At 52.8% G+C, this 25,000-nt stretch overlaps 1 protein-coding gene across 1 annotated transcript in view; it reads right to left on the minus strand.

The window, feature by feature from the left end:
• The window catches only part of tmem132a (transmembrane protein 132A), a gene marked incomplete at its 3' end in the record, with an annotated part of 21,542 nt that extends 8,553 nt beyond the window's left edge, over window positions 1-12,989 (minus strand). Inside the window, exons 1-7 of the mRNA XM_030095209.1 lie at window positions 12,885-12,989; window positions 11,163-11,369; window positions 10,881-11,084; window positions 9,678-9,853; window positions 8,423-8,560; window positions 2,564-2,821; window positions 2,334-2,483 (exon numbers count right to left, since the gene is read on the minus strand). Coding sequence (XP_029951069.1) covers window positions 2,334-2,483; window positions 2,564-2,821; window positions 8,423-8,560; window positions 9,678-9,853; window positions 10,881-11,084; window positions 11,163-11,369; window positions 12,885-12,989 — 1,238 coding nt within the window. The remainder of the gene's footprint in view (window positions 1-2,333; window positions 2,484-2,563; window positions 2,822-8,422; window positions 8,561-9,677; window positions 9,854-10,880; window positions 11,085-11,162; window positions 11,370-12,884) is intronic.
• Between the last annotated feature and the right edge of the window lie 12,011 nt (window positions 12,990-25,000).

The following is a 25,000-nucleotide window of genomic DNA, read 5'->3' on the forward strand; positions in this document are numbered from 1 at the left end:
CCTTCGCCGTTCTACCAGCCCCCTTCGTACATTTCAGTGGCGTGCACTGGCTGGTTCAGAGCGCGTTGCCAAGGCGCTCTCGCCGCTCGCGGCTCGTGTGAAAAATAGAAGGAAGGGAGCGGCGCGCTGCGCTGCTATGCACGTTGTGTGCGGCAGTCAGAAAGGTTCATAACATTGGAGGCGATCACAAACTCCGTGCGTGCAGCGCTCCCGCGTCCAGTGCGTTCGCTCCCAACGGGAGCTCCTCCAATGGGGTGGGAGCTGGGCGGAGCCTTGGGAGATGCTACATTCATGCTACATGCTAGTTTTCGAAGATTGCCGACCCGAGCTTTAACTCTCGATAAGTCGACTCTAAATGTACATTAAAGGGAAAATGTTCAAGTTCTTCATCCTCTCATCAACACAGCAGTGTGAACACATGATTACTGTTGCTTCCACAGATCAACACCAGATCCTGTCCAGAGGAGTGTCCTCAAACCTCCTGCAGCCTGGAGGACAGCCTGGAGGACAGCCTGGAGGACAGACTGGAGGACAGGCTGGAGGACAGACTGGGGGACATACTGGAGGACAGACTGGAGGACAGCCTGGAGGACAGACTGGAGGACAGACTGGAGGACAGACTGGAGGATAGACTGGACAGCCTGGAGGACAGACTGGAGGACAGGCTGGGGGACAGACTGGAGGACAGACTGGAGGACAGACTGGACAGCCTGGAGGACAGACTGGAGGACAGGCTGGGGGACATACTGGAGGACAGACTGGAGGCCAGACTGAAGGACAGCCTGGAGGACAGACTGGAGGACAGACTGGAGGACAGGCTGGGGGACATACTGGAGGACAGACTGGAGGACAGACTGAAGGACAGCCTGGAGGACAGACTGGAGGACAGACTGGAGGACAGACTGGGGGACATACTGGAGGACAGACTGGAGGACAGACTGAAGGACAGCCTGGAGGACAGACTGGGGGACATACTGGAGGACAGACTGGAGGACAGACTGAAGGACAGCCTGGAGGACAGACTGGAGGACAGACTGGAGGACAGGCTGGGGGACATACTGGAGGACAGACTGAAGGACAGCCTGGAGGACAGACTGGAGGACAGGCTGGGGGACATACTGGAGGACAGACTGGAGGACAGACTGAAGGACAGCCTGGAGGACAGACTGGAGGACAGACTGGAGGACAGACTGGAGGACAGACTGGAGGACAGACTGGACAGCCTGGAGGACAGACTGGAGGACAGACTGAAGGACAGCCTGGAGGACATGTGGACCACGCAGCGTCAAACCAGCCATATTCCCAGTCTTCCAACATTTCTCCGCCCAGACTGCCGGATCTCCTGGATCCCGGAGCAGCAGAAAGGGGAGGAGTCAGGAAGAGCAGATCGTCTCTGCTTCTTCACGCCGCGGCGGCCTGGAGGCGACGTGCCGACGTGGCGGCCATCTTGTGGAGGGGCCACAGCATATTATGCCTGATTTTTCCAAACAGCATCTCCTTCTTCTTTTGTTTTGGTGGATCACAAACAGCTTTGGGGTGCAGAGCGCCACCGACTGTACAGGACTGGGCAGTGTCACATCACGGACCTCCGTTTCTCAAACTACGGTGCGAGACGAGGGTCACAAAACATGCAGATGTTCAAATAAATTAGTGTTGTTTGTAGGAATTTGAATGAACTCATAATTATTGCACTAATTTCAACAACCGTATTTTTAATACGTCATTTCAAACAGGCAATTTCCAAACAGCCAAAATCAAACCTCTGGAGAAGAACGGCGACAGACGCCACTTCACAAACTACAGTCCTGCTTCTCTCCTACACTGAAATCCTCCAGAAAACCTTTGATAGCAGATTCCAACAATTCATAGACAAACAGCTCAGATAGTCCGTGTGGATTCAGAAGGTCAACAGCCTCACTGCACTGACTGAGGAAACCACAAATTCTGCAGACAATAAAAGAGCTCACAGCCGGGGTTTCTATCGTTTAAAAAACATCTGCTGCGGTAAATCATGACATTCAAAGCAGTAAAGGGGAACCGCGGCGTCAGAGCACTGAGCTGCTGGGAAGCGGCTTGGAGAACAGGAAGCTGTTTGAGGGAGACCGTCACTCTGAACCTCTGGACACTGTGTGTGGAGTTCCTCAGGGCTCAGTGTTGGGACCTCAGCTGTTTATTCTGTACATCAACGACATCTGCAAAGTTTGTGAAGTGGTGAAACTGCTGCGTCCTGAACTCAGTCTGGTTTTCATTCTGCTGGAAGCCCAGATGGTTTCCTGAACCCTGGCGCTCTGTGGCGTTCACGGGGATTCGAGCTGAGATGAAGAGCGACCTACTCGTGCAGCGCCGCCGCCGGCCGGCGTTTGTGGCAGAAGACGGACACCACGTCATGCTTGGACCCCTGGCTCCTCTCCAGGGTCACGGCCCACAGCTCAGTCGGGGTCCTTTGGGCCACCATGGACACCGAGCCCTTCTTCACCCTGAGCCTGCAGACACAGAGCAGGGCGCCGGAGCTCAGGCGGCAGGTGAGCAACACGGCAGGCGAGCGTCTGAGAGGCGGGGTTACCTGATAACCACCAAGTGGGCTGAGAAGTTGGCTCTGAGACTCACAGACACTTTGACAGGCTGTCCGATCAGGACCGGACCTTTGTGATAGCGAACCACGACGTGGGAGTCCACGTCCAGCTCCTCCCCGTCCCGCCCACCCAGACAGGTGTCCTCTGGTTCCTGAGAGGGGGTCTGGTTCTGCGGGTTCTCCCTCAGACCCACGGCTCTGATATAGAAGAGCTGGTTCTGGGACTGAGCCGGTCCATCCTGCACACATCTGAAAAGACACAGCTCCCATGTCTTCTCTTTCTAATCTGTTCTTTCAATCCAGGCTAAACAGAAGTAAAACACATTTATTAATGTTTACTATGAAGCTTCTGCTTTTCTCTTTTCAGTGAGGTGAGAACAAAAAGAACGAGGCTCATTTCTGTCGATATGACAATCTGTCCTGAGAGCTGCAACAGGGCTGCACTAAAGGCTGGAAGAAGGAAGAAAAACGAGAAAGACACAACAGCAAGGAAAGAAAGAAAGAAAGAAAGAAAGAAAGAAAGAAAGAAAGAAAGAAAGAAAAAAAGACACTGAAACAGCAAAACAACAAACAAAAGAACAAACATCCCAACCTGCCCTGGAAACACTGTGCTCCACTCACTCACTCACTCGCTCACTCGCTCACTCACTCACTCGCTCAATCACACACTCACACTCTCGCTCACTCACTCACTCACTCGCTCGCTCACTCACTCACTCGCTCAATCACACACTCACACTCTCGCTCACTCACTCACTCACTCGCTCGCTCACTCACTCGCTCGCTCGCTCACTCACTCAATCACACACTCACACTCTCGCTCACTCACTCACTCACTCGCTCACTCGCTCAATCACACACTCACACTCTCACTCACTCGCTCGCTCACTCACTCGCTCGCTCGCTCACTCACTCGCTCGCCCACTCACTCGCTCCCTCTCTCACTTACTCACTCGCTCGCTCGCTCGCTCGCTCGCTCACTCACACTTTCGCTCACTCACTCACTCACTCAATCACACACTCACTCACTGAATCGCTCACTCACTCGTTCACTCGCTCCCTCACTCACTCACTCACTCGCTCACTCACTCGCTCGCTCACTCACTCACTCACTCACCCCAAACTCTCGCTCACTCACTCGCTCACTCACTCGCTCACTCAATCACACACTCACTCACTGACTCGCTCACTCACTCGTTCACTCGCTCGCTCACTCACTCGCTCGCTCACTCACTCGCTTACTCTCTCACTCACTAAGTCACTCACTCACTCGCTCACTCGCTCCCTCACTCGCTCACTCGCTCGCTCTGGGCTGGGGATTCTTCAGTCCTGCTGAGTCAACAGATGTTTTCAACCTTTAATGTTTCAGGAACCTGGAGGGAGACCGGAATCCGCTCGGGATGATCCAGTGAAACCTGATGGATCCACCTGCTGTGGGTCAGACGGAGCAGACGGATCCACTGAGAAGGATGAATGAGTGAAACACTGATATGAGAGGCTTAAGGGGATCTGAAGTGTCAGAGTTTCACAGGATCACAGGATTCAAAGAGAGCCGGAAGAGATCCATCCTCTGCTGAAGACCTTCGCTCAGAACCAGACCAGAACAGAGATGTTCAGAACCAGACCAGAACAGAGACTTTCAGAACCAGACCAGAGCAGAGACCGTTCAGAACCAGACCAGAACAGGTGTAGATGGTCTGCTGGTGGTTTGCGTTGCTGCAGGACCGGGTCTGTTGCTGTAGGACCGGGTCTGTTGCTGCAGGACCGGGTCTGTTGCTGCAGGACCGGGTCTGTTGCTGCAGGACCCGGGTCTGTTGCTGTAGGACCGGGTCTGTTGCTGCAGGACCGGGTCTGTTGCTGCAGGACCGGGTCTGTTGCTGCAGGACCGGGTCTGTTGCTGTAGGACCGGGTCTGTTGCTGCAGGACCGGGTCTGTTGCTGCAGGACCGGGTCTGTTGCTGCAGGACCGGGTCTGTTGCTGCAGTGCCTCCTGTGGAGGATCTAGTGTATTGCACATACAGTTTAAACAGTTAAGTATCCACAAAGCTGCCCTAGGAGCTAGAATGCTGTGGGAAGTACGGTGCACTGAGCCCTGTCCTCTAATGTCTGAATGTTCTTCCCTTTAGTCCGTTCATTGCTTTTCACCTGCTGTCCCCCCCTTCGAGGGGGAGTCTTCTCCAGTTTCAGTTGCTGACTCCACTATTACGAGGGCCTATGAACAAGCTCCGTCCAGACCGGGAGGACACTCCTGTCGGTCCTGCCCGTGGACTGGCTTCGGTTCTACTGCTGGGATCCGTGGTTCTTGTGCTGGACCGTCCAACGGACTGTCCTCAACATAGTCCTAGGCTTTACTTCTTATTGTCTCATGCTAGCTGTTGCCAAAGCTGTCCGTCCCTGGGAGAGGGATCCCTCCATACTGTGGTTCTCCCCAAGATTTCTTCTTTTCCCACTGGGTTTCTGGAGTTTTTTCTTGCCGGATGTGAGGGTCTAAGGCGGTGGTTGCTTCGTTTTGTCTCGTTACTGTAAATATTGACATATTACCATTATGCTTATTCACTGTTTTTACTTTTACCGACCAATGTAACATCTTGAAGCCCTCTGAGGCAACTGTTGTTGTGATACTGGGCTATACAAAAATAAATTGATTGATTGATTGATTGACATACAGAGACCTGGTCTTCAGTCATATCAGTCCCCAGATCCGGACTCCTCACACTGGAGGGGCGTCCAGCAGGGCCAGGTCTACTGTGGACATCTTATCATGGATGAGGGACTTTAAGTTCTTGGGATGCAGTCAAGTCGGTACCGATCCAAGTCGGGACCGCCCAACTCGGCCCCGCCCCCGCGATGCAGTCAAGTCGGCACCGAGTGAAGTCGATTTGCACAGTTTTTTCGTGCTGGCTGCGCAGGCCGGCGCCAGGCTATGTTTTTATTGCAGGTGCGACGAGGTGCTGACCCAACCGCTGATGGAGCTTTTAAAGTCACGATGAAATGATATTTAATGCCATCTCAACAACCATGATGCACAAAATAGTTTACAAACATATTTAACACCCATTCAGCACCATTTAAAGGTTCTAAATTAAAATGCTAAATTCATCTAATCTTTAATACAAAACTGAAGAAATAAGCAACAGCATGGAGCAGCGCCGCCAAAGCGCTGCACTTCACGCATGCACACTACAGCTCTGGTTAGAAAATCCACCACATTCTAAGTAACATGCAGCTTAGAAAGCAACAGACCTTCTTACATCACATGCAGAATATATATCCCATAAATCTTTTGCTGGCTCTGGGAGGAGGCGGACGCTGTTTCTGTCGTCCCTGTTAGCTCCTCCCTCCCTCTGCTGCTGCTCTCTGCCTCGTCCGTTTGACTGGAGGAATCACTCCACTTGGTTTTACGAACAAACCAAATATCAACCACAGAGCTGATCAGCTGGTCTCTCTACGCAATTGATATGAGTTTTTCAACAAAGAGCAGAGGAGCACTGCCGGTCCGGACGGGGCTCGGCATGCTGGGTATGTGATGGACGCCCGGGGGGGAGTGGAGGGGGTCACATGCCTGGAGCCCCTGTCCGTCCAGGTCATTGTGGATGATTACATTTTCAGATTCATGATGATCGCCTGCTGCTGATTGGCCGGTGCCGCGACCTGACCCTCTGGAGGATTAAGAAGACCGCCGCCACAAAAGACGTCCAAGGAGGACGGTCTTTTCAAATCAAGGGGCAAAAGCTGAGGCTGACCGTTGGTGCGAACTCTCTCGAAAGCTGGACAATTTGGGTTATGGACGATTGAGACGCGAGTTGGACGTCCCCAGCACCGAGAGGGTTAAACCAGCTTCTGTCTGAAAGAGGAGAACCAGCAGAGGAAGGTCCAATGGCTCCTTCCACCAAAACAAGAACCTTCTGATCGTGTCTGGAACCCTGGAAGACTAAACTTCTCCTGATTGATTGCTCTCTCTACCTTCCCTCTCTCTCTCTCCCAGCTGCAACCCAGCTTCACCTCTGGACGGCTTCGTTCAAGGCCGTCCAGCAGCGACCATCCGAGCTGGAGCGCAGAGGGGAGGCGGGCCAAACCACACACACTGCCTGGACCGATGAGCCACACACACTCCCTCCCCACTCTCAGCGTCTCCACCACACCTCTCTGCTGCCCCCGAGTAGTGAAGCCGTGTTGCTGATGCTATAGCTGCGACCGCTGATCCGTTGGTCTGACAGCAGCTTGTCTCACGTGTCTCGCTGTGTTTGTGCAGGTTGGCTTTTTTTTGGTCTGTCACTTCTAATCACGACTCCCTTTTGGAACCGAGATCTGAACTGACGTATCCCCCCCCCCCCCCCAATTTCTGTCTGAGTTTTTTTAACTCTGTTTCTTTTTCAAGACGGAGCGCCGTAATTGGCTGCCTGGGCGTCTTTAAAACCCAAGTAATTTCGTTGTAACTTGTAACTTTGGTAACTTGTTGCGATGACAATAAAGGCTATTCTGATTCTGATAAATAAACAAGACCTCAAAATAAATGCAATATCCTCATGATACATTTAATCAACACTGCCGCCACAAAAACACATTCTTACCTGCTGATGTCTTCAAAACAAAACAATGATCCTGTTGTACAGCTATGGTCTTTTCCTGGTCCAAGGCTCGGGTTCTGTCTGAGGTTACTGCCAGCAGTGCCAGGTTGCTGCTGGTCCTGTTCTGGTCCTGGATCTCTGGATTATCATGGTAACTGACTTGTTTCCCCACCGTCAGAAGTTTTTTTGTCCATCCGTGGACGTTTTTGAAAAACAAAGTGCTCCATCTCCGCACCGTTCACCTTGCAAGCTACCAAGCTAACAAAACTTGCCTCACTAGCCAAAAACGGAAGAGTCGGGTCAAAGGTTATGTGCATAATCTCGTGCATATTTGGGGTTTTTTTTAATTGATAGTTTTTATATTTTCTTATTAAACATTAATTTGAATGTGTATTGCACAGCTGCAAATAAAATTACATAAACAATTGAAATCATTGAAATCAGGAGGGAAAATTAAAAATGTGTCACAGGACTAAGCATGACACAGTCCCAGTTGCTATTACTGTTGACGCCCACTAGATGGCGGGCAAACAACATTTACAACAAAATACATGCTTTGCAAATGAAAATGATTGTTAAAGAATAATGATTGATAAACGAACAATGTTGATCAGAAATGAACAACGCAGCAGAAGCATGATGCAGTAAAGTATTGTGCTGTGGTTGTGAAGTCCAGCCCGGTCCAGCTTCCTGTCTTGGAGCCACAGCGAGTGATGAGTCGGTCCTGCAGCCTCAGTCTCCCAGGTTTCCACTGACTGGATAAAAATAAATTAATTGTACTGGCTGACCAAACTTCAGGGGTGGAGAACATCAGAATAAAGTTATAATGCAGGCATCTGGTTTGACCAGCCGCCCCCCTCCCCAAGCCCCCCCACCCCCGTGAGGCCAACTTGGCTAGGTACCGACTTCACTAGGTGCCGACTTGACCGTATCCCGGGGCGGTGCCGAGCTGGGCGGGGCCGACTTGGATTGGTGCCGACCTGATTGTAATCCGAGTGAAACAGGGGTCCGAACTGGGCCTCCTCTGAGCTGGTCCCTGAGACTCAGCTGGACCATCCTGTCCTGTCTTTACCAGACACAGAGTATTCACAGGAAAAGCTATAATTCTCCGCGCTCCACAGTTTAGTGAACTTCCTGTTTGGTGTTTATGCAGGTTTGGCTCTGCCCTCTTCTGGTCCAGCTGTTCTCATTTTCTCACATTCTGGTGAAATGCAATTCACCTCAGAGAGCCGGCTCCGCCTCCAGGGGACAGACAGGACAGTGTCCTCCATGGAAAGACGTACCCTGCTGCTGCCGGCTTGAGGGCGGCCCCGGAGTCCCAGGAGGAGGAGTAAAGCTGGACCTGGTTTTTGGGGGGGCTCTGGTACCGGAGGGCCCGTGGAGCCTTGATGGGGGCGTCCCCGTCCTCACCCCGATGGTCCCTGAAGAACAGATAAATCCAGACGTCACACGATGAAGACCTGTCCTCCAGGGTCTCCGTTATCTGGTAATTACCGGACTTTGACCAGTAAAATCTGCAGAAGTCCGACATATTTTAACACCACCGGTCAAAATGTCCGGTGACAAATCTTCCCTCCAAGCTCAATTTTTATTTCAATCTTCCCTCCAAGCAAAAATTGAATTCAAAAAGGCCATTTCCACCTCATTTCATTTTTAAAAAAAACCCCAATAAAACCCCGAATGTTATCTTTCATGAACCAGTCTGGTCCATGAGGGAAAAACTTGGTTTTTTTCAGGTGGAACTAAACTTGTAGCAGCGTTTCATTACTCCGACTGAACGTGAGCTGGGATTAGACCGTCGTGAGACAGGTTAGTTTTACCCTACTGATGATGTGTTGTTGCAATAGTAACAACACAGGAGACACGTGGAAACAGGCGAAGCTTCAAGACTTTTCTACTAAACAGAACAGCTGAGAGCAGGAGGGGGCGGAGCTTCTTCCTGTTCACAGTCCACTCAGGCTGTTACAACTTTACTGTAAAGACAGAACAAATGTCTGTAGGACCAAATTATTTCAGTTTTTAAATCACTTTGTCACGCAGAGCGACAAAGTTTACATCTGTTGAGAATACTCCCCACTTAGTAACAGGAAGAGATTGTTCTGACAGGCTGGCTTTACAGGTGAGCAGACTTTGTATACATGTCCTGATCTTTGGGCAAATGTAGTCCACACGAAATTTGACAGGCGAAGGCGGGGCCCTATGAAAAGACCCTCCCACCCCCCCCCCCCCCCCGCCCCCCCACCCCCCCACCCCCACCCGGTAAAATTTGACCGGGAAATCCAGCACTTGTCCGGTAAATTGAAAACCTGCCGGTCACGCTGTCCGGTGCCATTTTTTTTCCAGCGGAAGCCCTGCTGTCCTCTGAAGTCCTGCAGCGTCTGGGCTGCAGGACCAGGATCACTGCGTCAGTCCGACTCCTGTGACCCGAACCGAACCACATCAGTTCTCACAGATCCTTTTCTTGGCACTTGAGAGACTCGGCCGGGATCCGTGCCGTGTTCTGGATCTGTTCAGTGACTCTAAAGCACGAAGCCTCACCGTGTGGGAGAAGCTGCTCGGTTGCCACGGTGACGCCGTCCCCTTTTCTGCATCCGGCGGCCCGGGCGGACGCTGCGGTACCACTGGTCCAAATCCCGGCGCAGCTGGGTGGGGGGCCGGTCCTCAAACCAGGCTGCCGGCAGAGCCAGGGACGCCAGGCAGAGTCCCAGCGGGGGCTGGAACCAGAGCGGGGGAGGGGTGAGCGCCACGGGGGGCGGACCACCAGGGGACGGACCACCAGGGGACGGACCACCGGGGACTGGGACCACCGGGGACTGGGACCACCGGGGGACGGACCGCCGGGGGACGGACCGCCGGGGGACGGACCGCCGGGGGACGGACCGGGGACTGGGACCGCCGGGGGACGGACTGCCGGGGGACGGACCGGGGACTGGGACCGCCGGGGGACGGACCGCCGGGGACTGGGACCACCGGGGACTGGGACCACCGGGGGACGGACCGCCGGGGGACGGACCGCCGGGGGACGGACCGCCGGGGGACGGACCGGGGACTGGGACCGCCGGGGGACGGACCGCCGGGGGACGGACCGGGGACTGGGACCGCCGGGGGACGGACCGCCGGGGGACGGACCGCTGGGGGACGGACTGGGGACTGGGACCGCCGGGGGACGGACCGCCGGGGGACAGACCGGGGACTGGGACCACCGGGGGACGGACCGCCGGGGGATGGACCGCCGGGGCACGGACCGCCAGGGGACGGGCCGGGGACTTGGACCGCTGGGGGACGGACCGCCAGGGGACGGACCGCCGGGGGACGGACCGGGGACTGGGACCACCGGGGGACGGACCGCCGGGGGACGGACCGGGGACTGGGACCACCGGGGACTGGGACCACCGGGGGACGGCCCGGGGACTGGGACCACCGGGGACTGGGACCACTGGGGGACGGACCGGGGACTGGGACCGCCGGGGACTGGGACCACCGGGGGACGGCCCGGGGACTGGGACCACCGGGGACTGGGACCACTGGGGGACGGACCGGGGACTGGGACCGCCGGGGACTGGGACCACCGGGGGACGGACCGGGGACTGGGACCGCCGGGGACTGGGACCACCGGGGGACGGACCGGGGACTGGGACCGCCGGGGACTGGGACCACCGGGGGACGGACTGGGGACTGGGACCACGGGGGACGGCCGGGGACCACCGGGGACTGGGACCACCGGGTCCTCGGGGACCTCACCTGAGGGACGCAGGACGCCCGGCGCTCCTCCGTCTCCCTGAAGGCGTGCAGCGTGACGCAGGACGTGGTGGGACCCGGTCTGTGGAACAGGACCCTGACCCTGAAGCCCTGCCGCCCCCCTTCGGCCCCCTCTCTCTCCACATGCTCCGACAGCAGGAAGGCAGCCGGGGGGGCCGAGGAGGGGGTGGAGGGGTCCGGCACCACCTGTGGAGAGAGAGCCGGAGCGGTGGAGCGAGGCCGACCGCCCGGGCTCGGCCGGGTCCCGGTCCGCCCCCCTCTTACCTGTGTGGCCGAGTAGGGACCGAACGAGGCCCGCAGGCCCGGCCGGGGGGTCCGGCCGGGGGGGGGCAGCAGGAAGACGCTCTGGGAGAAGGAGAAGGGGCTGGAGTTGGAGAACAGAGGGCCGAGGTCTGGCTGCAGCAGGGGGAGGAGCTTCCAGGAAGGAGGGATGACGGACATGTGGACAGGGAGCGAGAGAGGAGGGGGGGGCTGCGGGACGGAGGGACGGACTGAGAGACGAGAGACACCGTCACAAACCGACCGCCGGAGAAACCGTCTTCGGCAAAGAGTCCAGCTGTCCAGGGGGCCTCTGCCTAAGCCCCGCCCCTAAATGCAAATTATGGAACATTTCAGTCATTCAGGATGCAAAAATGCAAATGAGATGATCATGAAGTAACCTAGGGTGGACTCTAAGCCCCGCCCACACCGGCAGAAACCCCGTTTGCACCCGCTGACACCCGGGTCCTCAGGGCAGAGACAAAGGGTTCAATCAGCATCTAGACCCGGTCGCCCCACCCTGCAACCGACCCGGGTTTTACCGGGTCGCTGCCACCGGCTTTCAGTGGGCGGGGCCAAACGGAGGGTGACAGGCAGGCTCGGGTCGACGCGGTAATTTATGTGATGACGTCGCCGTATTGTGGCTACATTAGCGTGGCTACGTCAGCATGGCTACGTTAGCGTGGCTACAATAGTGTGGCTACGCTCGCGTGGCTACGTTAGCGTGCCCACGCTAGCCTGGCTACATTCGCATGGCTACACTCGCGTGGCTACGTTAGCATGCCTATGCTAGCCTGGCTACGTTAGCATGGCTACGTTAGCGTGGCTACGTTCGCATGGCGACAAAACCGTGGCGACGTTAGCGTGGCTACGCTCCCCGAGTCTGCAGGCAGTGAGACCCGGGTCTGCAGGCGGGAAAGGAGTCTAGAAGCTGATTGTTAGCGGGTCGAAAACACGGGTCGGCCCACTGGCTGCAGTGGGAATGGGGTAGATCCCAAAGCCACAGGAACCCTTGACCCGCCTCCTGTGGAGGACGGCAGCAGGTCTCCGTCTGTCCACGTCTGGAACAATCTGGGACATCTGATCAGAACAGATCCATCGCAGACCGCCAGCCGCCACACAACTAGCTCACCTGACCAGCACTGACGTTAGCCACTGCTGCTATGCTAGCTGATCCAGTAAGCTAGGTGGCTGGGCGCCGTCTGGTTTCCACTGACAGCTGGAAACATGCAGTCAGCTGAGACACAGTAACTGGGGGGCGGGGCTTAGCCAGGAGTCAACTCAAAGAGATGGAACTCTTCATCTCTCCACAAGACATGACATGGCAGCGTTCAGATGATCTACTTTCTACTTTCCACTGACGGAGAATCAAATATAACACGCTGAAAATCTCACTGGCCAATCACATGACAGCAGCACATGTGACCAGACTGCCAGCAGGGGGTCCCACCTCGTCACCTGACCCGGGACTCACCCCGTCCTCCCCGGGTTCTACTCAAACAGCCATGTGGTCCCCGAGTCCTCTGAGTCTCTACAGTCACTCTAACCAGCGTCCTCTGAGGACTCTGTTGTTGGGGACGCATTAATGGAAATATTGATGTGAAGGACCCAGGCCTGGTCAGCAGGCCACAGGCCCTTCAAGACATGACCCGGAGTCATGTTGTCTGCGAATACTGTCCCCCTTCACAGAGGAGACATGACCCCTGCTGTGACAGAGACACAGCAGACTTTGAAGCTCTCTAGAACAAAGGAGAGAAACTTCTTCCCCCAGCAGGAGGCCAGCACCGTGATGGTCCACAGAGCCTCAAAATGGCTGCCCATCTCCTCCACCATGTGCTCAGAACAAAGAAACCCTCAGGTAATGGCCGCTCATCTCTCCTCACAGCGCAAGAAAACCAGATAAGGGTGCAATGCCACCGCCCACCTCACGAGGGCGCTCGTGAGGCTCCTCCCCAGAGCAGAGGCGGGAGGACCCAGATCACCATCTGATTGGCCAAACAGACCCTGGGGGCGGGAGCTCCACTCACCAGTCAAACAGAGTCACCAGACGCCATCTTTAGTAGAGGTGTGCGATACTCCGAATTTTGGTATCGATCCGATACCAAGTAAATACTGGGCCAGTATCGCCGATACCAATACCGATACCGATACTTTTTTTACTAGGTTTTTAAAAAATTTCTTTTAAGTTTTTGTTTTTATTTTACATCCATCACAGGCAGCAGTTTCGCTGTCTGACGCTCTGAAGTAGCTCCTCACAGTCCTGCTCCTGCTCCTCATCTTAAATTTCTTTCCCCCAATGTCATTCTGCTCGGTGATTTTAATATTCACATGGACAATACAAATCACTCTCTCACTATGGACTTCTCATCATGCCTGGACAGTTTTGGCTTTCAACAACATATTCATTTCCCCACCCATTCCAAAGGTCATGTCCTTGACCTGGTCTGTTGCTCTGGTGTTTCCCCCTCTAACTGCTCTTCTTCATATCTCCCCATCTCCAACCATCTGTTTTGCTCATTTAATTTAAATTTGATAATCTCCACCACCAAACCTTCACGTATAATGACATTTCGTAACATCAAGGACATTAATCCAACTTCTCTGACCTTGGACATTAAAGCACTCCCCACCATCAGCACCACCTCTACTACTGATGAACTGATTTCCCACTACAATAACAGTCTCCATACTTTGCTGGATTCATTTGCCCCCATAAAAACTAGAACTGTATTCTTCAGTCACTCTGCTCCCTGGTTTACACCCCAACTTCGCCTCCTCAAAGCCAAAGGCCGATGACTGGAACGCATCTGCAATAAGACTGGTTTAACTATTCATAAGGAGATGTACCATCACCATGTTCGTCACTACAAGGACTCCATCAACGCAGCCAAATCACAATACTATGCAGGTCTCATCAGAGCAGGAGACGGGAACACCCGGACTTTGTTTTCTCTTATTAATAACTCCTTGCGCCCTCCAGATACCTTCCCCCCTCACTTTTATTCCAGCAGCTACTGCAATTCACTTATGAACTTCTTCACTGCAAAAATCGATAATATCCACCAGCAACTGACCTCTGACACCTCCTCCAGTTTATCTCCCTCTGATCACTTCGTTTCCTTCTCTCAGCCACTCTCTCATTTCCACCTTCCCTCGTCTGCTGAAATTTGCGAATTAATCAGAAATTCAAAATCATCCACCTGTCAACTTGACCCTCTTCCAACCCCTCTGATCACAGCCTGCCTCCCCTCCCCGTCACCTCTGATCACTGACATCATCCACTCCTCCCTCACCTCTGGTTCTGTTCCATCGCCGCTGAAATCTGCTGCAATAACTCCAATTCTCAAAAAACCTGGTTCTGACCCCAATAACTTCAATAACCTTCGTCCCATTTCTAATCTGCCATTTCTCTCAAAAATTCTGGAAAAAACAGTTGTTTCTCAAATCCACTCTCATCTCTCCAATAACAGCCTCTTTGAGCAATTTCAATCTGGTTTCCGTCGCCACCACAGCACAGAAACCGCTCTACTTTAAATAACCAACGACCTCCTGATGGCAGCAGATTCCGGACTTTTATCCATCCTCATCCTTCTAGACCTGAGTGCAGCTTTTGACACCATCTCTCACTCCATCCTCCTCCATAGACTGGCAACTATTGGTTTATCTGGCACTCCCCTGGACTGGTTTACATCACATCTCTCTGGCCGCACCCAGTTCATTCAGTTAAAAACATTCACTTCCCATTCTGTGCCCCTCTCTTCTGGTGTTCCCCAAGGCTCTGTTCTTGGTCCCCTCCTTTTCATCATTTATCTTCTCCCCCTTGGTCAGATATTTCGGAAATATAACATCCAGTTTCATTGCTCCGCGGACGACACCCAGCTCTACCTCTCTTCCAAACCCACCTCCACCCTCCCCCCCTCCTCCCTCTGTGTCTGTCTCCAGGAAATCTAATCCTGGTTCTCCTCTAATTTTCTCAAACTGAATAGCGACAAAACTGAGGTTCTCCTCACTGGCTCCAAATCAGTTCTCACCAAAATCGATAGCTTCACCATCACCATTGATAACTCCACCTTTTCTCCTTCCCCGCAGGTCAAGAGTTTGGGTGTCGTCCTTGACGGCACTCTGTCATTTAAAACTCACATCGACAACATCACCCGATCTGCTTACTTCCATCTTCGCAACATTAATCATCTCCGTCCCTCCCTCACTCCTGCCAGCACCGCCATTCTGGTTCACTCTCTTGTCGCCTCCCGTCTCGACTGTTGTAATTCACTTCTCTCCGGTCTCCCACTTAAATCCCTCCATAAACTCCAAATGGTTCAAAATGCATCAGCCCGAATTATCACCGGGACTCCCTCTTCTCACCACATCACCCCAGTTCTCCAACAGCTTCACTGCTTCCAGTTACTCACCATATCATTTACAAAACCATTCTGTTAACATTCAAGGCCCTCCATAACCTCGCCCCTCCCTACCTCACTGATCTACTCCACATAAACACCCCCAGCCGGCCGTTAAGATCCTCCTCATCTCTCAGTCTCACCATCCCCCCCCTGCAGGACCACCATGGGCTCCAGAGCCTTCAGTCGTGCTGCTCCCCGCCTCTGGAACTCCCTCCCTCCTGACATCAGAAACATCAACTCATTACCCACTTTCAGATCCACTCTCAAAACCCACCTGTTCAGACAAGCTTACTTACTCTGATCTCCAGTCCAGTCGGTAAACCTGGATTTGCATATTCATTTTAATACTTTATGTTTTAACCTATGTATTTGAAACTGTTTTTATCTTGCTTCCTTGTGCGGTGACCTTGAGTGTCTTGAAAGGCGCCTATAAATAAAATGTATTATTATTATTATTACTTTTTTTACTAGGTTTTTAAAAAATTTCTTTTAAGTTTTTATTTTTATTTTACATCCATCACAGGCAGCAGTTTCGCTGTCTGACGCTCTGAAGTAGCTCCTAACAGTCCTGCTCCTGTTCCTCATCTTAAATCTGCCACTAATGAAGCAGTCAGTGTGTCTGATCAGCAGCAGGAGGAGGAGAGCTGCACACTGAGCCTGAGCGAGCTGAGAGAGAGAGGAGCGATCTGTAATCACCTCACCTGGAAAACAAAACACGGGACCAAGATTTTAACCAAAGAAAAGAACCGTTTTTATCAAAAAACACAAGATTACTACAACAATGTCAACGTTTCAATAAAAATAATTCCTTTAGCCTTTTTCACACACAGAAAATGTCAATACTGAAAATACAATTCAAAAAAATGTAACAGTATCAGCAGTACAACAAAAAGTCCCATTACCCACAGGTATTTATGAAAAAAGTAATTAGTGCAAATAAAGTGCAAAGTACTATCGGCTCTTTGCTCTTTTGTCACTGAGTTATACCCTGAGGTCGCTTGTTGCCCCTGGATATCGTGAGCAGTTATACTACAGTACATAAATGCATTTAAAAAAAAGACCTGAAAATGCACAGCAACAACACGATAAACAAAACTTTAAAAACACACAAGCTGTGTCAAGACACAGCATCTTCAGAGTCACATGCTGAAACCACATTAAACAGCTCCAGTCATCAGTGTAAATATACTGTAAACTACAGCTGGCCGTCATTCTCCACCACCTTTGATATATATTATATTTTTTAGTTCCATTAACACAATCAGGATTTATTTCAATTTACTAAATATATGAAAATAGTTTAATCACTGCTAAAATGACATCTTTGACCACCAATTGAAAAGCAACGTCAAATTATGCTGAAACACCAAAATCTTAACTTGGCTTCTCTAAAACACTCCCTGGATGTTCTGGAGGCTTCTGTTGGAAACCTCAGGCAGAGACCTCTGTCTGTGTCGGCTCTGCTCCGTTTACGCTGCTTTTAAAAGTTTGTGCAGGTTGGTGGAGTTACCGCAGCAGCCAATCACCTTCCTGCACACAGGATGCAGTGTCTTTGTCTGAAGCTGTGAAATAAGTCCACACAGCGCATCTTTATCCTCCACCATCGCTTTTCCTCTCTCTCTCTCTCTCTCTCTCTCTCTCTCTCTCTCTCTCTCTCTCTCTCTCTCTCTCTCTCTCTCTCTCTCTCTCTCTCTCTCTCTCTCTCTCTCTGCTCTGACATGGCAGTGAAGAGCAGAGGGAGGAGGGAGCGGCGCAGAGCGGCGCAGAGCGCGTTAACGAGCGTCTGAGCACTGAAGTGAGCTGAGGTCCGACAGAGAGGCTGACTCTGCCAGAGCAGAAAAAAAAATATCGATCTCAACGTGCTGGTATCATCGATACCAATACTAACTTTGGTATCGATACTATCGATATTTGGATCGATCCGCCCACCACTAATCTTTAGTTCAACTTAAGTTTCTGTCTAGGTAGGACGTGCGCAGCGCGTCTCTCCCACGGACTAAACCCGGTACTGAACTGACCCCGCTGGTTGGGACGTTTTGGTTTCGGGACCATCTCCCCTCTTTCACCGGTGAACCCCTTTTCCAGCGGAGCAGAGCGGCAGGGACTCCCCCGGAGTGGACCGAAGACACCAGACGGACCGCACCGCTACAGCTCAGAGGTCCTCCGTTCTCCTCCCCCGCAGCCGACCAAGAACCAACTGAGGGCCCGGACCGGAGAACCGGACGCCTCTTTTCCTCCACGTGGACCCCTCCAAGAGCCCGAGGTTCTGTTGGACGCAACAGAACCCGATCGAGATCAGAGCGACGGCTTTGATCTCCCCACCGAACTCACCTCATCAACGGACAGGACGCGCACCGCGGCGGAGAGCCGCTGCTTCAAACCCCTCATCACAGAGGCTCCTGGGCAGACAGCGTAGGTAGTGGTGATAATAATTCATGCCTGTGTGTTTTTATTGTGAAGCAGGACTGAAGCCTCATGATATATGCACTGTTGTTTCCTTTCTTCATCTCTCTCTCTTTCTCCTCTTGCGCTCCCGTGCGCATGCTCACGAGCACGCGCTTCCTCCTCACAGATCAGACCCACAAGATGGCGGCTAGCCGTGCGTCTGTGGTGTGAGGTAGGAAGACAGGCTCATCTTCCTCCGCCTTTCCTCTTTACTAACCCGAGAGTAGTGAGTTGAACCAGCGCGGTAGACCTTGAGTCCAGAGCACGCACGCGCATCAGGTGCTCCATCACCGCGCCTCTCTCTCTCTCCATCTCTTTCTCTCTCTCTCACTCCGCCCCTCCCGGCTACCCCTCCCGGGGAAGCCGGACAGGGACCATCGCCCCGCTCTCACTCCATTCGCGGAGCCCAGACCCGGGACTCCGAGAGACTCCCCCGCTCTCTCCCCCTCTCTCCCCCTCTCTCCCCCTCTCTCTCTCTCTCGCTCTCTCCCTCTCTCTAGCCATGCGGACACCCACGTGCGGACTCGTCAGCGATCCGGACATTCACGAACACCCGAGCGTGACCCGAGTCACGCCTACTTCGTGAGTGACTCAGGATCGACTCCTCCTGTCGCTTCAGGTGGCCACTCCGACACACACACACACACACACACACACACACCCACGCTCCGAACGGGTTAACACCCTCCTTGTGCGTCTCCAGACGCTCACACACGCACGCACGCACACACACACACACACACACACCTTGCAAGTTTTGAATGTTCTGTTTTGTTGATTATGTGTTAATTAGTAATAGACATTGTTAATAAACGCTCATTGACTGAACTGAACGATTCATGCTTCTCTTTCTGGTGGTCTTGTGACAAATGTCTTGGTTGTATCAGCCTGCGCGCGATCTCACACCTTCTCTGATGATTTAATGGTGTTTATCCAAAGATTAACCACCAGCTTAAATTATCTTTCCATCTTTGAGACTGAAAATTGGTAATGAATGTTCCTCTGACGAGGTGGTGCCCCGGAATTATCAATTAAATAAGCCACAGGTTTATTTAATGCATAATTCACAACTTCCCTCAGCTCATTTTCTGTAATTTACCCATTTCCAGTAATTGGTCATTTGTGGCTTAATTGATTAATTAATAACACCTTGTTAATCAATAAGTTAATGGTTAAATCACTCTGTGGCCTACTCCATTCCCAAATAGCTGATTATTTAATATTATTAATGAATAAATAACCATCTATTCTGATTAATAATAGTTGATGTTGGGTTAAATTACTTGGTGCTTCACTTTAAGCAGTTTATTACGCTGTAATTGATTGTTATTGGTGATCCACTGTGAAGGACCTGCAATTATTAATTAGTAAATCAAAATTTACTCAAATTAATAAGTAACTAAATTACCTAAAGTAATCCATTACTTCCACTAATCAATACTTTAGTAATTTATTCCCAATTACCAATCGTAAACCCCAATGCTGTGGACACTGAGGACTCTGTGGACACTGAGGACACTGTGGACACTGAGGACACTGTGGACACTGTGGACACTGAGGACTCTGTGGTCCCGTCAGAGTCTTCCGATCAGGAACAATCTGCTGTGTCTCGGTGAAAGAGGCGACTGAGTGACAGAAACATGGAGCGCTGAGCTCTGAAGAGCCGCCATCTTGGCTTCAGCGATGTGTTGAAGAGGAAAGACGTACCTACTGAGGACATCCAGAGCAGCAGCAGCCGTCCGGAGCTGAAACCCGCCATGTCCACCCAGCTCCTGCAACAAGAGGCGCTGTGTTGAAGGCCAGCAGATGACGGGATGTTTCAGGAGTAAGTCGGAGGTTTCAGGTGTGAGTCGGATGTTTCAGGAGTGAGTCGGATGTTTCAGGTGTGAGTCCGGTGTTTCAGGAGTGAGTCGGATGTTTCAGGTGTGAGTCGGATGTTTCAGGTGTGAGTCCGGTGTTTCAGGAGTGAGTCGGATGTTTCAGGAGTAAGTCGGCTGTTTCAGGTGTGAGTCGGATGTTTCAGGTGTGAGTTGGATGTTTTAGGAGTGAGTCGGATGTTTCAGGAGTGAGTCAGATGTTTCAGGTGTGAGTCGGATGTTTCAGGTGTGAGTCCGGTGTTTCAGGAGTGAGTCGGATGTTTCAGGAGTAAGTCGGCTGTTTCAGGAGTAAGTCGGCTGTTTCAGGTGTGAGTCGGATGTTTCAGGTGTGAGTTGGATGTTTTAGGAGTAAGTCGGATGTTTCAGGAGTAAGTCGGATGTTTCAGGAGTGATACGGATGTTTCAGGAGTGATACGGATGTTTCAGGAGTAAGTCGGATGTTTCAGGTGTGAGTCGGATGTTTCAGGAGTGAGTTGGATGTTTCAGGTGTGAGTTGGATGTTTCAGGTGTGAGTCGGATGTTTCAGGTGTGAGTCGGATGTTTCAGGTGTGAGTCGGATGTTTCAGGTGTGAGTTGGATGTTTTAGGAGTGAGTCGGATGTTTCAGGTGTGAGTCGGATGTTTCAGGTGTGAGTTGGATGTTTCAGGTGTGAGTCGGATGTTTCAGGAGTGAGTTGGATGTTTCAGGTGTGAGTTGGATGTTTCAGGTGTGAGTCGGATGTTTCAGGTGTGAGTTGGATGTTTCAGGTGTGAGTTGGATGTTTTAGGAGTGAGTCGGATGTTTCAGGTGTGAGTCGGATGTTTCAGGTGTGAGTTGGATGTTTCAGGTGTGAGTCGGATGTTTCAGGTGTGAGTTGGATGTTTCAGGTGTGAGTTGGATGTTTTAGGAGTGAGTCGGATGTTTCAGGAGTGAGTCGGATGTTTCAGGAGTGAGTTGGATGTTTCAGGTGTGAGTCGGATGTTTCAGGTGTGAGTTGGATGTTTCAGGTGTGAGTTGGATGTTTCAGGTGTGAGTCGGATGTTTCAGGTGTGAGTTGGATGTTTCAGGTGTGAGTTGGATGTTTTAGGAGTGAGTCGGATGTTTCAGGAGTGAGTCGGATGTTTCAGGAGTGAGTTGGATGTTTCAGGTGTGAGTCGGATGTTTCAGGTGTGAGTTGGATGTTTCAGGAGTGAGTCGGATGTTTCAGGAGTGAGTCGGATGTTTCAGGTGTGAGTTGGATGTTTCAGGAGTGAGTCGGATGTTTCAGGTGTGAGTCGGATGTTTCAGGAGTGAGTTGGATGTTTTAGGAGTGAGTCGGATGTTTCAGGAGTGAGTCGGATGTTTCAGGTGTGAGTCGGATGTTTCAGGTGTGAGTCGGATGTTTCAGGTGTGAGTTGGATGTTTTAGGAGTGAGTCGGATGTTTCAGGTGTGAGTCGGATGTTTCAGGTGTGAGTTGGATGTTTCAGGTGTGAGTCGGATGTTTCAGGAGTGAGTTGGATGTTTCAGGTGTGAGTTGGATGTTTCAGGTGTGAGTTGGATGTTTCAGGTGTGAGTCGGATGTTTCAGGTGTGAGTTGGATGTTTCAGGTGTGAGTTGGATGTTTTAGGAGTGAGTCGGATGTTTCAGGTGTGAGTCGGATGTTTCAGGTGTGAGTTGGATGTTTCAGGTGTGAGTCGGATGTTTCAGGTGTGAGTTGGATGTTTCAGGTGTGAGTTGGATGTTTTAGGAGTGAGTCGGATGTTTCAGGAGTGAGTCGGATGTTTCAGGAGTGAGTTGGATGTTTCAGGTGTGAGTCGGATGTTTCAGGTGTGAGTTGGATGTTTTAGGAGTGAGTCGGATGTTTCAGGTGTGAGTTGGATGTTTCAGGTGTGAGTCGGATGTTTCAGGTGTGAGTTGGATGTTTCAGGTGTGAGTTGGATGTTTTAGGAGTGAGTCGGATGTTTCAGGAGTGAGTCGGATGTTTCAGGAGTGAGTTGGATGTTTCAGGTGTGAGTCGGATGTTTCAGGTGTGAGTTGGATGTTTCAGGAGTGAGTCGGATGTTTCAGGAGTGAGTCGGATGTTTCAGGTGTGAGTTGGATGTTTCAGGAGTGAGTCGGATGTTTCAGGTGTGAGTCGGATGTTTCAGGAGTGAGTTGGATGTTTTAGGAGTGAGTCGGATGTTTCAGGAGTGAGTCGGTCTGCAGAGGCGCCTGGCAGCAGCAGCAGCTAGCACGGCTACACGGCCGCAGCCCATTGGCCGCTGGAACAAACAGCTGTTTCTCCACCGGAGGCATTCTACCGACCGCTCACGGCAGCCACCGCGCCCGGGACTGGGCCAACCGGACGACCGGATGGCGGTCCTTCAAAATAAAAGCCCCCCTTGCCCTCCACAAGGCGTATCTCTCTAGTGGGGGGTAGACCCCCAGTGCGGCGCTGCGGGTCCACTGTGATCTGGTGGGGGTGCAGCCTCTGGTCGCAGTGGGGCTGGTTCCTGTTTCCATGGCGATGAAGATGCGTGTGGCGCCTGCTGCGTGACGGAACGTTCCGCTGAGCCTCTGCTCTGTGTTCCGGTGTGAAACGGCACTTCCTGTTTCTGGGTCTCCCAGAAAGCTCAGTGTTGCCGTGGTTATGGCCACAGCAAATTCTGAAGCTTAATAAACCAGCATCAAGACGTCCAACTGGCCCCGCCTCCACTGGATGCTCCAGTACTCCAGTACTCCAGTACTCCTTCTGTATGAACACAGGGCCGTTGTGAACTCGGTCCCTGGTGCTGGGCCTTAAGCTGCGTTCACTCCGCCAAATCATTTCCGCATTTTTGCGCCCAAATGTACTGAAAACAAGGGGAACGCGTTCCACCGGCGACAACGCGCGGCGTCAGACGCGTTTTCGCGGCACGTCGGGGCATTCTTGCATAGGCGTCGCGATTTTGCGGCGTGTCGCGATTTTGCAGCAAACCAATCAGAGAGCGTCTCTATGGTGACGTAGGCCAGGGGGGCGGGGCCGGGGAAAGCCACACTCATTCGGTGAAACTCACCAAACTCCGAGCGTCTGTGGATCACATGGTGCACCAGGCACGGCGTCCTGTCCGCCGTCTGGCTTTATGACGCAAACACCACTTGCTCAACAGGGTTAGCATGATGCTAAGCTAACACAGTAACAGGCTGGAAGCCCCGCCTTCCCACCACACACGCATCGTGTTGTTCAATGTCGGACCTCAAAATTGACGCTCGTTCAACTTCTTGCGTTTTTGCGTTTTTTTGATGCAACATCGCGTTGGGAGTGACGCGGCTTTATAGTCCGACACGCCTCATGGCCCCCTGGACCAGAGAGACCAGACTGGACTCAGGTCTAACCACGGGTCCTGGTCCAGCAGCTGGTCCTGGTCCAGCAGCTGCCTCTTCCTGTTTCCTGTCGGTCCTGGAGCCTCAGCTCAACTCTTCTCTGGCATCATGGAGGATTTTCTAGAGAGTCAGTCCTCCTCCTCCTGTTCCTCCTCCTCCTGTTCCTCCTCCTCCTGTTCCTCCTCCTCAGGGTTCCTCCTCCTCCTGTTCCTCCTCCTGTTCCTCCTCCTGTTCCTCCTCCTGTTCCTCCTCCTGTTCCTCCTCCTGTTCCTCCTCCTCCTGTTCCTCCTCCTGTTCCTCCTCCTGTTCCTCCTCCTCCTGTTCCTCCTCCTCCTGTTCCTCCTCCTCAGGGTTCCTCCTCCGGGCTCCTCTGCCTGCTCCTCACTCATGCCACGGTCGAAGCTTCTAAACCCCCCAAACTCCTCAAAGTGGGTCCAGATTTCAAAATCCAGCAGTTCCTCGTGTAGAAGGAGGCTCTGAGGTCTGAGGTCTGAGTCCCTTCTGACCAGTAGAGCCTCAGAACAACCCGGCCCTCTGAGACCCCTGGTTCTGACCCCTGGTTCTGACCCCTGGTTTTGACCCCTGGTTCTGACCCCTGGTTCTGACCCCTGGTTTTGACCCCTGGTTCTGACCCCTGGTTCTGACCCCTGGTTCTGACCCCTGGTTTTGACCCCTGGTTCTGACCCCTGGTTTTGACCCCTGGTTCTGACCCCTGGTTTTTGACCCCTGGTTCTGACCCCTGGTTTTTGACCCCTGGTTCTGACCCCTGGTTTTGACCCCTGGTTCTGACCCCTGGTTCTGACCCCTGGTTCTGACCCCTGGTTCTGACCCCTGGTTTTGACCCCTGGTTTTGACCCCTGGTTCTGACCCCTGGTTCTGACCCCTGGTTTTGACCCCTGGTTCTGACCCCTGGTTTTGACCCCTGGTTTTGACCCCTGGTTTTTGACCCCTGGTTCTGACCCCTGGTTCTGACCCCAGGCTGTCCTCCAGCCTGGCCTCGGACCACCTGGGTTCTGCGACCCTCTCGACCCGGCACCAGGACTCTCTGAGGCTGTTTCCACAGAATGTGGGCGGAGCCAAAGGCAGCCACCAGTGAAAAGATACAATGTTTCAGTTTCCACCAATCTGGCTCTTCCCCTGACGCAGAGCGGCCGCTCGGAACAGGGGAGTGTGGCGTTTCCATGACAACCAGGCGGAAGTTAGTGTAAACCAAAACAGCAGCCTTGCTAACGGGGAACGCTGCAGTGCGTCGCGCATTTCGCTCGTTTGTCTTGCCTCACGCCACACATTGTATTCCTGCTGAAAAACACCGGTAAACGTGTCCGGAGCGCCGCCGCTGCGGAGCCGGGAGGAACCAAACACCTGGGCCAGCCTGTCACGTACCTGCCAATCAGACAAGGAAAGGGGCGGGGCTAAAATCACACAACAACCAGTGGAAAAAAGCGTCGTTGTCAGGAGTCTGCTGGAGAGAGAGAGCGAGCGAGAGAGCAAGCGGCAGACACTTCCTTCTTTCTGACATGTGATCATTTTCCCGGGTGGAGCTGACTACGGCCGCCTGTGAGGACCAGGACCAGGATCTGGACTCGAAAGCTGGGGTGCTTTCACATATCTGCCTCTCCCAGACCAGGTCCACCCAGACCAGGTCCACCCCCACCGCTTCCAGACCAGGTCCACCCCCGCCGCTCCCAGACCAGGTCCACCCAGACCATGTCCACCCCCGCTGCTCCCAGACCAGGTCCACCCAGACCAGGTCCACCCCCCGCCGCTTCCAGACCAGGTCCACCCCCACCGCTCCCAGACCAGGTCCACCCCCGCCGC

The sequence above is a fragment of the Salarias fasciatus genome, chromosome 6 (assembly GCF_902148845.1).
Source record: "Salarias fasciatus chromosome 6, fSalaFa1.1, whole genome shotgun sequence".
Lineage (NCBI taxonomy): Eukaryota > Metazoa > Chordata > Actinopteri > Blenniiformes > Blenniidae > Salarias > Salarias fasciatus.